Source organism: Geospiza fortis, unplaced genomic scaffold (genome assembly GCF_000277835.1).
Source record: "Geospiza fortis unplaced genomic scaffold, GeoFor_1.0 scaffold425, whole genome shotgun sequence".
Classification (NCBI taxonomy): Eukaryota; Metazoa; Chordata; class Aves; order Passeriformes; family Thraupidae; genus Geospiza; species Geospiza fortis.
The window spans coordinates 2,457,920-2,469,592 of NW_005054387.1; the positions used below are offsets into that span (position 1 = coordinate 2,457,920).

At 43.6% G+C, this 11,673-nt stretch overlaps 1 protein-coding gene across 1 annotated transcript in view; it reads left to right on the forward strand.

Annotated features, from left to right (window-relative positions):
- Window positions 1–11,247, forward strand: part of SLC13A2 (solute carrier family 13 member 2) — a 12,189-nt gene extending 942 nt beyond the window's left edge. Inside the window, exons 2-12 of the mRNA XM_005425430.1 lie at window positions 2,175–2,303; window positions 2,634–2,770; window positions 3,870–4,090; window positions 5,012–5,189; window positions 5,404–5,526; window positions 6,493–6,714; window positions 6,837–6,934; window positions 7,545–7,666; window positions 8,808–8,969; window positions 9,799–9,936; window positions 10,687–11,247. Coding sequence (XP_005425487.1) covers window positions 2,175–2,303; window positions 2,634–2,770; window positions 3,870–4,090; window positions 5,012–5,189; window positions 5,404–5,526; window positions 6,493–6,714; window positions 6,837–6,934; window positions 7,545–7,666; window positions 8,808–8,969; window positions 9,799–9,936; window positions 10,687–10,818 — 1,662 coding nt within the window. The 3' untranslated portion in view covers window positions 10,819–11,247. The remainder of the gene's footprint in view (window positions 1–2,174; window positions 2,304–2,633; window positions 2,771–3,869; window positions 4,091–5,011; window positions 5,190–5,403; window positions 5,527–6,492; window positions 6,715–6,836; window positions 6,935–7,544; window positions 7,667–8,807; window positions 8,970–9,798; window positions 9,937–10,686) is intronic.
- Window positions 11,248–11,673: the final 426 nt, after the last annotated feature.

Sequence of the window (11,673 nt, forward strand, 5' to 3'; positions counted from 1 at the left end):
TCCCAGTTCCGGCTGATTCCCACTTTAGACTCCTTCTCCAAGTTCCATTCTCCTCTTCCCTCCCTAACTCAGCTCTGAGTGTGGCAGCTGGTCAGCTCTCATTCCCTCACTAGGTAAATAAAATAGTTTAAATTATTACTTAAAATCTCACCAGGAAGTTAAAAAAAAAAAAAAAAAAGAGAAAAGAAAAAAAGAAAAAAAAGTTAAAAAAAAAAAAACACAAGAAAAATAAGAAGTACTTTTTTTTTGCTGGTTAACGTTCAGTAGGCAAAGGAGTCGCTGAAGTGAAAAGAGATCAGGATCAGGAAAGTTCTAAGTTCTAAGGAGACAGAGAGTGATTTTTGTTTTTTGTCCTGAGGTCATGAGTTCAAACTCATTCACATTGTTACATACAGTGAGTCCTTGGAGTTACCAGTGGAGTGATTTGGCAGTCTTGGTTCAGTTGCTCACTGAAAATGACTGACTCTGGTTTCTATGCAGTCAGCAACAAGGCAAAAGTAGAAAACGTCCAGGATCTTTCCCTTTGCCACTTAAGGAAACCTTTGAGAAGGGGTTTTTGGGGTTAAATTGTGCACTGTGCCACTGCTGAGCAGGAAAAGCTGGTGGTGTGAGCCAGCAGCTACAGGGTGGAATTTCACATTTTTTCTATTCTGTTCATCTATTAACCTGCCCTAAGATGACATAGCACTGGACACTGAGCTATTATAATAGAGGGTAAACAATGCTAAAAATCTTGCTTAAAGGCAGAAGAAGTCCTTACAGGGTGTCTGACTTTGGGAAAACCCTTTTTCCAGCTTTGCCTGAGAGCCTGTTCACAGCAGGATGGGAGACAATAGCACTGTGCCCATGAGATACATCCCAAAGCTCTACCAGGGCCTCTCAAAAGGCACCCATCTGTGTCTTTTAATAACAAACACGGAGAAAAAGGATTGTCAAAAGGGCAAATTGCTCTCAGTGATCACTGGAATGAATAATTAAGGTTCTTAATGCTCTCATTCAAAAATAAGGCTCAAAAAGGAATATTTTAGTATCTTTGGGAATCTCTCAGACTTACTTCTTCAGCCTGGCTGCTTTGATAATTCACACCTAGATTGCTGTCTTTTCCTTCCTCCAGACTGCTCAGCTCCCTGCTCATCCTTTCCCTTCACAGCTCTGTAACCTCCACACCACGTTCAGAATTCTTGATCCTGTTCCCAAGAGTCTCAAATTCAATCCTGCCACCCATTATTCCAGCTCCTTGCTTTAATCCTCCGTAATCCAACCTCCAAAAGCATCACTGCAGTTTCATTCATACTGAGCAGTGTACTTTAATGGACATCCTTTATCCAAGACCACACATCCATGGTTTTCTTCCTTTGGCTTTGGAGTCTCCCACAATTGTGCAAGTTCCAAAACACAGAAGACACCAAAACCTCCTCTGACATTCTTTCCCAGCCCAACCAAATGCCACTGTTGTGACAAGTAATTTTGAATCTTTTCAATGTACAGGGACTGTCTGAATCATTTTTACAGGAAATTTGGAGTGGTTGTCCAAAGCAGAACTAAATCGAGGTTTCCTCAGAAAAAGAGTGACATGAAATAGGGAATCTCACTTTCCTCAAACAAACAAGACAAAGTCAGTGGAAGCTGAGATGATCTGTGACCAGTAAGCCTTTCAAAGTCTCTACTAAGCTAAAAATCCAGTGAAAAGTTATAAAAGTATTTACAGTACAAGGAACCAGGCTGCTGAAATTAGCTGTGGCTCACCTGGGCCATGACCTGAAGCCGGTGTGAAAACAGGTGGAGAAGCCTTGACTGGATCAGCAGCTGATTCTACAACCCAAGGACATAAATACAGAACATAACACCATCAGCACAATCAAGAAGCCTATTCAGTAATTGCCCATCCCTTATCATGAAAGGTCCAAAGTCACCCACGCTTCTTTTCCCCTGGTGCTATTTTTGCCCCCGCTGAAGGTCTCATCTGCTCCTCAGAGTTCTGATGAGATTGCTGCACAGTTTGACATTTGATTAGGATCTGCATAGATCAGAGGCTAGATGGGAGAGAAGCAGAGGAAATAACCTTTTCTCTAATCCCTTTATCAGGCAGTGAATGCAATTAAGAGGCCTTGGCTTTGGGAGAAGCCCCGGTTCCATGTTCAGCGTGTTCTGATTGCTGTCCCCTTCCCTGGCAGGAGGCACTGTGTGGCTATGTGATCATACTGATGGCACTTTTCTGGTGCACAGAAGCTCTGCCTTTGGCTGTCACAGCTCTCCTGCCCGTCCTGCTGTTCCCACTAATGAATATCATGGATTCAACCACAGTAAGAGATCTTGTTCCATGTATTAATCAGTCAGCTGCTTTTATTCTGGGGCTGTTCCCCAGGATTATATGATGGCCATCATTATATTTATGTTATTGACAGTATTATTTTATTTTAACTTTATTCTTATTATTCTCTGTCTTCTCCATGAACTAGAACATGCATGAGCCCAGAGTGAGCTCTGAGTGGAGCTGCTAATCTGAAATCAAAGCAAATTCCCCATTCAGATGCAACCCAGAGTTACTCCCTGCTAATGCCTTTGGAATAAACTCCCTCAGAAAACGTCCCCCTCTCTTGTGACTCTTCCCTCTCCCCTCTCCCACCTCACAGGTGTGTCAGGAGTACCTGAAGGACACCAACATGCTCTTTTTGGGAGGCCTGGTGATGGCCATTGCCATCGAGACCTGGAACCTGCACAAGCGAGTGGCTCTGAGGGTCCTGCTGATCACGGGTGTCAGGCCAGCCCTGTGAGTGACAGGGGTGGAAATGCTGTGGGAGGAAGGATTTTATGGCATTAGACCCCCATCTCTGATGGGAATCTGCAAATCTTTCCCTGCAAATGCTTTCCTGCAGCCCAAGCGAGTTAGTGCCTGGGCAAACCTTGCAAATGTTGAGGTGTTACACACCTGGTGTGTCTTTATTTTATTATTTTTTTTTTATTTTATTTTATTTTATTTTATTTTTTTTATTTTTTTTTTTTTTTTATTTTATTTATTCCAAAAGGCTTTTAGATGGAGAAATAGTAGCAAGGGAGGTTTTTCCTGGACCGTCAGGAAAAACCACAGCTGGAGCACAGAGAACGTGGACTCTCTGCCTGTTGCTGACTGCACAGAGAAGAGAAAATATGAGGATGCTTGTTTGGAAAACAACAAATGTTTTCCAGACTAGAACTTTAAGCTATGCACAGGTTACACCACCCTGTTTAATCAGTTTCAGCTCATAAGAAGAGGGAATACTGAAGGAAATTACAAAGCAATAGAATAAAAATGCATACAAGATAAACCCCTTTTCATCTCATATATAATCTACATCTCATCTAAAGAATAATTTTGAGACAAATAACAGAGTAATACTGAAACGAGGATTAGAATTTTAGATGAGTCAGAAGAAAATCTTAAATAACAGAGGTGGGATAAAATAACATGAGAAAAAAAAAGAAGAGATCATCTTCCTTATGGCTTAAACCGATTGCCATTTGGGATCAAATTCAGCTTGCAATCCCTCTTCAAAATCTATTATAATGCATTGACATGTGCTATTGAGAAATGTCTTCCTCTGAAGGATGTGGGATAAGCAGGATCTGACTGGATGAACTGCTTGCTCCAACCTACCAGCTTCCACTTCCTTAGCCATAGGAATGTCAAAAAATTGGTTGAAAAAGAGAAATTGATGTTAAATCTTAACTGGGTCGCTCACAAAGCACACCAGGGCAGGAGGAAATGCTGGGTGGGGATTGCTGAGCACTCTCCAAACCCAGCATTTGGAGCTGACTCTTTGAAATAAAAAAAACAAAGAGCATCCCAGGGCTGGGTGCTGATCCAGCTTTTCCAAACCTTCTTATTTCAGGCTCCTGATGGGTTTCATGTTGGTGACAGCTTTCCTGTCCATGTGGATCAGCAACACAGCCACCACTGCCATGATGGTCCCCATCGCCCAGGCCGTGATGGAGCAGCTGCACAAGTCAGAAGCAGAGTCTGGCACCACTGGCCAGGTGTCTGAACACAGCAACAAAGCCTTTGAGCTGCAGGAAAAGTCACCTGACAGCTTCAAAGAGCCAGAGGAAAAAGGTGAATGGGTTGGGGGTGGTTTTTTCTTGAGGGTGATGGAGGATGACCTTTCTTCTGTTGTAGCAGTTCCTAGTAAATCCTAAAAGAAAACTGTCCCCAAAGCATCCTGACTGCACCACACAGCCCTGATGAGGCTCTTCCATGAACCAGACAGAACCACAATTTTTATTATTGTTATTATTATTATGGATAATATTTTATTATTGTTATTATTATTCTGGATTGGCTGAAGTTAAATCAAAAATACAAAAAGGTAACAACCACTCAACAAACGGACAAAAAGTACAAATTCTCCACTAGGGGAAGCCTTTATATCAGGCTTTCCATTTCCCTGCATATTTATGTTTGTTCAATTATTATCTACTGTGTAACTTATCATATCATAGGGAATTCCCAAGGCAAAATTTCTGGCCTATTTCCAGCTGGAAGGTTAGGGATTAAAAAGGTCTTTCTAATCCAAAGGTACACAATCAAGCAGCAATATCTCTTCACCAGCTGTCTTGCCCTCTCCCCATTTTTGAGGCAATTCCAGTGTTTCTGAACATAAATCTCAGTGCCAGCAGACAGGTGCTGGTGCAGAAAAAGTTCCTCTTAGCCCAGCTCCTCCAACACTGTTACAATTCCCTGAATTTTTGCCTCACTCCCTTCCATGTACAGTTCAGACATTGCCCTCATTCACAAGGAAGTGTCGAACTTTAGCACACATTTCAAATTGCCCTCTGAAAAACTGCTCTGTGTCAAGACAACCAGTGAAAATGGGCAGAAGATCAAAAAATTAACAATGCCAGCCTTCAAAGGAGGAACTTTGGCTCATTCAGCTTTGAATCCAGTGTCCTAGCCTTGAAACATTAAATTCTGCAGGCCCAAGGCCTTTTCCTGTCCCACATAGCTCCTGCAGCTCTTTTGTTCCTTGGGATCTAGGTAATTCTCATGTCCTGATAGTTGAGGAAGAGAGAAAGAGAAATGAAGCGCTTGAGAAGAAACACTTGAAGCTGTCCAAGGGAATGTCCCTCTGTATTTGTTACTCATCCAGCATTGGAGGGATTGCCACTCTGACTGGGACAACCCCAAATCTGGTGCTGCAAGGACAAGTTAATGAGTAAGTCTGGGATTAAACACCCCCCAAACTGCAGCATTCTGCTCCAGCTGACTCCCAGGCAGCACGGAGAAGGAAAATGTCACTTTGGTCCCTTTCCTGGGAGCTTCTCTTCCCTCCTAATGGGCCCCACAGAACCTCCCCTTCTCTGGCTCATTAGTGAAGGACAGAAGAGAGTGTGGGGTTTTGGATGCTAACAGCCACCTGCATTTTCCAGCCTCTATCAAGACAATGGTGGCATCATCAACTTTGCCTCCTGGTTCTCCTTTGCCTTCCCCACCATGTTGGTGCTGCTGATTTTGGCCTGGATGTGGCTGCAGATCCTGTACTTGGGCTTCAAGTGAGTACCCTGAGCCCCTGCACCTGGGGGGCTTTGATCAGCACTTGTTCAGCACCAGTGACCCTTTTATTGATGAGAAAAATCCCACAGCAGGTGGCAAAGTCCTGACACACAACAGAGACCAGAACACACTCTTGGTGCCTGTTAAAATTGTGCAGTTTTCCTTTGAGGAATCTGATTGAATCCCAGCTAAATGTACTCTGTAGATGAGAACAGGGAGCTGTGAGTGAACGTGACCTGTTCTGCAGCATTGCTGTCATGTCCTAGGAGATTGCTGTGCTCCAAAGCAGGAAATTGATTTCTGCAGAGAGCTGTAAATGCCTTTGTGACCAGGGTTGCTTCAGACCTGGAGGATTAGTTCTGGGCTGGTTCTGGAGCAGATCACCCCACACAACCAGCCTGCATTTCCTGCCTGTTTAATACTCAGCTTTTCATGTCTGTGTTACCCCAACTTCCCTCGTGTTACATGGAAAGAGTACTGTAACACCTGAAATGGTATTTTCACCTTCAAATTCCTCCTTTAAAATTCTCATTTTCTGTCATTTTAGAAAGCTTGGCAACTCTTTACTTCCCAGTAAAGTGATCAAACAGCCTTGTCAATCACATTAACGTTGTCCTGGTCTAGTGGAAGGTGTCCCTGCCCATTCATTGGAATGAAATGGAATTTAGAGTCTCTTCTAACACAAACCATTCTGTGATTGTGTATTTTTTTCCTTACATGCCCATATATCTCACTTCTTTACATTTAAGTAATGAGCTTTTAGGGACAAGATCATCTTGTCTTTCTGATCATCTTGTCAAGACATGCAGCTCCTACTCACTGTGTTGCAAATTATAATATATTTAATTTCAATATTCATATATAAATGCATATAAAGACGTTATGATTACGTATAAAATTTGGATTCTTAACTCTCTGGATACCTGGCAAATTTCTCTGACATTTTCTCATCCATTTTCTTCCAGTTTTAAGGAGAATTTTGGTTGTGGTGCCAGTCCTGCTGCCAAGGCTAAGGAGAAACAGGCCTATGAAATCATCAAGGAAGAGAGCAAGAAACTGGGCAAAATGAGCTTTGCAGAAATAGAAGTTTCAATCCTCTTTGTTCTCCTGGTGGTGCTGTGGTTTACAAGAGAACCTGGGTTCATCCCAGGCTGGGCAACAGTTCTCTTCAACAAAGATAACACAAGGTAGTGCCTCTTCTCCTCCTCACTTGGAATAAAAATGGAACAGGCTGGATTTTATCCAGCTGAAATCACAGCTAATATTCTAATATACCCAACTACCTAAACTCCTGCCTGCTCTCCTGCAGCTATGTCACTGATGCTACAGTCTCCCTCTTCATCTCAGTGTTGCTCTTCATCCTCCCTTCTGGCTTTTCCAACCAGGACAGAGACCAAGAGCAAACAGGTGAGTCACTGAAGCACCAAAAATCTGCTGTCTGAATAGGTGTGTGGGGAATGTACACATTTTGGGTTCACAAAGGAACTTTCAAATATCAAGTAACACTTCAAAGTGCTCTTCCAGCTGTGTGCTTTGGGTTTGGCAAAGCACATATTGCATAAAATTCTGTTTCTCATCATTTTCTTAGGAAATTTATCAACTAGTCAGGAACTCATCAACAAATCAGGAACTCATCAACTAATTAGGAAACTCTTATCCCAGCAGTGTTCCTGCCCCTGTTATTCCCATTTGTAAAGGATTCCAAGCTGGAATCTCCAGGAGAGAACACAAAACTTAACAGAAACACACAGGGCTGCTGCCACACCTTTAACTCACCCTTCCCTGCCTCCTACTGAGCTTCTTGGAGCAGCTACAGATCATTCATTAGAGCTTTTGCAAGTCAGGTTTTAAAACCAACGTTGCTGGTGCTCCCAGCGTTTCCTTTGGGAGATAATTCCAGAGCTTGCTGACAGAAGGGATTCCTGAAGTTCAGACCAAGCTCCCACCTCCCACCAAGAAGTTCTCCCTTTCTTTGGGGATTTTTGTGGCTTCACAAAATCTCTGTTTTGGGTTCCAGGGGGCAGGGCAAAGTTCCGGGCCCCTCCACCCCTGCTGGACTGGAAGGTGGTGCAGGAGAAGATGCCCTGGAACATCGTGTTCCTGCTGGGAGGGGGCTTTGCCTTGGCCAAAGGCAGTGAGGTAACATCCCTCAGCTCACCTGGGATCTGTGTTTTCCTGGCTGCTTCCTTTTCCACCTTGCTCCTCTTGCTCTCCCAGGACACAAGAGGGCACACCGGGAGCATCAAATGCTCCTTTTGCCCAGCTCCTGGCACTGGGACCATCTTTGGAGTGCTGGCATTAAATCCTGCTTGCTCACCGTGCCAATCAGGGCAGCACCATTGGCTGTGTTTCTAGAAAATTGGCTGATTAAGAAACTGACCCAAACCCCTTAAAGGTTCTTTTAAATAAAATGTAATTGATGAAGCCCAGAACGATGAGCTGATTCACCCAGGAGGGGTCTCCAAAGTATTTCAAACCAAGGATTTATGGAAATAGGATTTCAATTCAACTATTAGAAGAGAAATGTAGAGCTTGCTAGAGAAACTTCAGGTCCAGTGCCACGCATTATTTTTCAGTAATGATTTAAGTGATGGAACAGACAATCCATTTATTAAATCTGTAGACAATAAAGAAATTCTAAAAGGCTTCAAGTGTCTAGAAATACTAGTTTAGAAATCAAAGATCAACATTAAAATGGAAAAGTACATGTTTGGAAAAGGAAATATTTAGGAAATCACTTTAATTTATCCTAGAATAATTAAGCAAATACATAAAAGCTGCTGCAGAAAGCCCAGAATGACAGGGAGAATGCTGCTACTTCCCAGTGACTGACAAGGATGAAGGGTGTGAAAAGATTCAGACAGTTATCAAGATCTCAGACAATGTGATGAAATGACATTAAATCACTACAGCATCTGATAGGATTTATATTAAAATGTTTTAGGAAATTAATTCAAATATCTTCGCTTATATATAAAAAAGCACCTCAGATATTGATCATGTACAAGTAATGATCTGAACAGAGAAATAATTATTTGCTGTCAACAATGCACTATAAATGCAGGATCTCCTACCTTCCAATTCCTTGGATGGGAAATATGTTGGGGATTTTTTGTTTCCCTGACTGGACAATCCTGCCTGTGAGCACTGGCTGTGTTTTCCTGCAGTTTGCATGAGAACTGCTCTGAGAAGGGAGGGCTGAACTGGCATGAGAACTGCCCCAGAACACTGATGTGGCTCTTCCCCCTCCAACCGGGCATCCCTCTCTGCTCTGCTGCAGGAATCTGGTCTGTCTGCATGGCTGGGCACCAAGCTGACCCCTCTGCAGAGCATCCCTCCCCCAGCCATTGCCTTCCTCCTGTGCCTCCTCATCGCCACCTTCACCGAGTGCACCAGCAACGTGGCCACCACCACCCTCTTCCTCCCCATTCTGGCTTCTATGGTGAGTCCCAGCACGTCAAAATATTCTTATAAGGACAGTTTTTAGCTCCTCAGCTGCCCAAATGAACTGTCTGGCAAAGCCAAGCAGTGGCTGCTGTATCCCATCAGGGCTACCAGACCTGAAACAAAAATCTGTGTGTGCACACAGGAACACACACCGTGCTTAGTTCAACCTTTCTGAAACCATTGCTGGGGAAAAGCAAAGGGATTCAATTCCCTTTGCCTTCTGGCCTAAACATGAGGTCACTGCCAGCTGCACTTGTTTTTTCCAATTTGTTCTGCACAGAGACAGCAGCAGCAGCAGCATTTCCTTGCCTGCAACATTCCATGACTGTATTTCACCCCCACCAAGGCCTTGCAGAAGTCTCTGAAGGTGGTAGCATGACCTAATTCAGACTTCTGCATTTCCACAGGAGATTCCTGTCGCTGGGGCAGACAGAGTTCTGCAAACTGAAAAGCTGGTTCCAGACAGAAACTGGAATGAGCTCCTCCAAAATCTTTTTGCATAGGCCACAGCCCCTAAACCAAAGCTCTCACCTCCAGAGCTTCACCTGCCTCCCCTGGTGCTTTAATTTTGTCCTTAACCAACTCAAAGGCAGGGTTTAGAGCTGAATATAAGCATTATTTATCCATTTATACAAAGCCCTGACCACAAAATCAATTCTTGCATTTGCTGCGTAAAGATGCTGGAAGTGTCTGAAGCAGCAGCAAAACATGAGTGGCTGCAGTGTTTGGGGAAGAATGAGCTTTCTGACATGGACAAATACAACCAGATTTCTGTGCATTTCTGGGTGTCAAACCCATCATCTCTGCTCTCTTTTTGTGCACAGGCTGAAGCAATTTGCCTCAACCCTCTCTATGTCATGCTGCCCTGCACACTCTCTGCATCTCTGGCCTTCATGCTCCCCGTGGCAACTCCTCCCAATGCCATTGTCTTCTCCTATGGACAGCTCAGGGTTATTGATATGGTGAGGAATAAAAAAAATAACAACACTTTTTTTTCCAGAATTTTCACCCCTAGGTTTGATCTTTCCTTTTCCTGGTGATGGTTCTTCTTGGAGAGTTAGAAAAGTCAGTGTGCCCGGCTTATGTCAAGTGAAAAGAAGATGTGTGTGCATTAATAAAGGGTCACACTGTCTTTAATACACTCTGAGGATCTTAGAAAGGTGCTAATGAGCCTTTAAAGAACAGCCAGGGCCTCTTGAAGACTTTATAATAAGAGCTGTCAATGTCTAACTGCTTGGAAAAACCCAAACGTAGAGCAGGAGGGTGTCCAAGGGCCCTGTCACCTGGGCTGTCCTTCTGCAGGGACAGGGAACAGCCTGGCACGTGTCACTGGGTGCCCTGATGCCTCAAGAAGTCACTAAAGGTGCAAGGGCAGCAGTGCCATGTCTCTTGAGAACTTCCATAACTTCTAACGTGGGGCCAATGCATTAATGCTGATCCAAGAAGAAACCTAAAGTAACATTAGGGAGAAATACCAGGTCAGAAGAGAAGTGGATTAAAAGGATTTGGTGACTTCTAGTTTTAAGAGTTTTATCCAATGGAAACCTTTCCCTTTATACAAATTATATTTGTGAAGAAAACCAACTTAAATATAGTTTGGTGGAAAAAACACACCAAAGAGAAAACCAAACCGTGCAAACCATCCTAACCATCAAGGAAGGAAAAAAAAAGTGCTCAGGGCTCCTAACAACCCTTCTCTTTTCTAACTCTAGGCCAAAGCTGGGTTTGTACTCAACATTCTGGGAGTTCTGACCATCACCCTGGCCATCAACACCTGGGCTTCATCCCTGTTCCAGCTGCAGACCTTCCCCTCGTGGGCCAACAGGACAGGGACCTGCCTGTGACCTGGGCAGCTGACAGAGCCAGGACTGCTCCTGTCAGAGCTGCAAGGAGAGCAGGGCTCTCACGCACAGAGCTTTAGAGAAAAGCCTGTTCTGTGCAAAAGGACAAGCAAAATCCTCCCAGTGGGTAACAGCAGTGAAATTGCCCGGTTGCTGTTGGGTTCTGTCACCCCAGCAGGAGGATGAGGTGATTTTTGGCTTCCCAGCCCTCCCACCTTTAGGTTTTCTGCCTCTGCAGGGGTGTTTGCCCCCAGTGCTTTTCCAGTAAGTGTGAAATCTGCAGCAAGAAAAAAAGAGAGAGGTGTGAATAGGGAAAAGGAAGGAGAGAGACTCTGAGCTCCTCATTTTGTGCACAGCTCTCCACCTGTTTGTGTGTGTAAATGTTCAAGGTGTTTTATACTCTGTGGGCACTGACAGCAAGCTGTGTGTTGTGTGGTCACAGAAAAAGCACTGTCAGCCCCTCCTAGTTTGAAAGATATTTATTTGCAGTCCCCTTGCTTGGAATGTAAAAGATTAATTTTCTCCCAGAACATCCATCCCTGGTGTTATTTATGTCAGATTACAGCCTGCAAGTTCATGGTAAGACATTTCCTTGAAAAGGAGAGAATTCCAGTGTTCTAAAATATGTATGATTGAATTAAAGGGTTTTTTTTAATGTACCCCTGTGTTCTAGAGTTGTTTTTTTTTTAATTATAAATCACTGCTGCTGTCTTCCAGGTAACAACTGCTTGTCCATGTTCTCACTTACAATATCTTTAAATAATCAGAGAAATCAGCATAGTTGATTTTCTCTTATCTTTAAAGTAGTAATTATGTTGTTATTATTACTGAGTCAAATTTTCTTGGACTGTGCAGCCC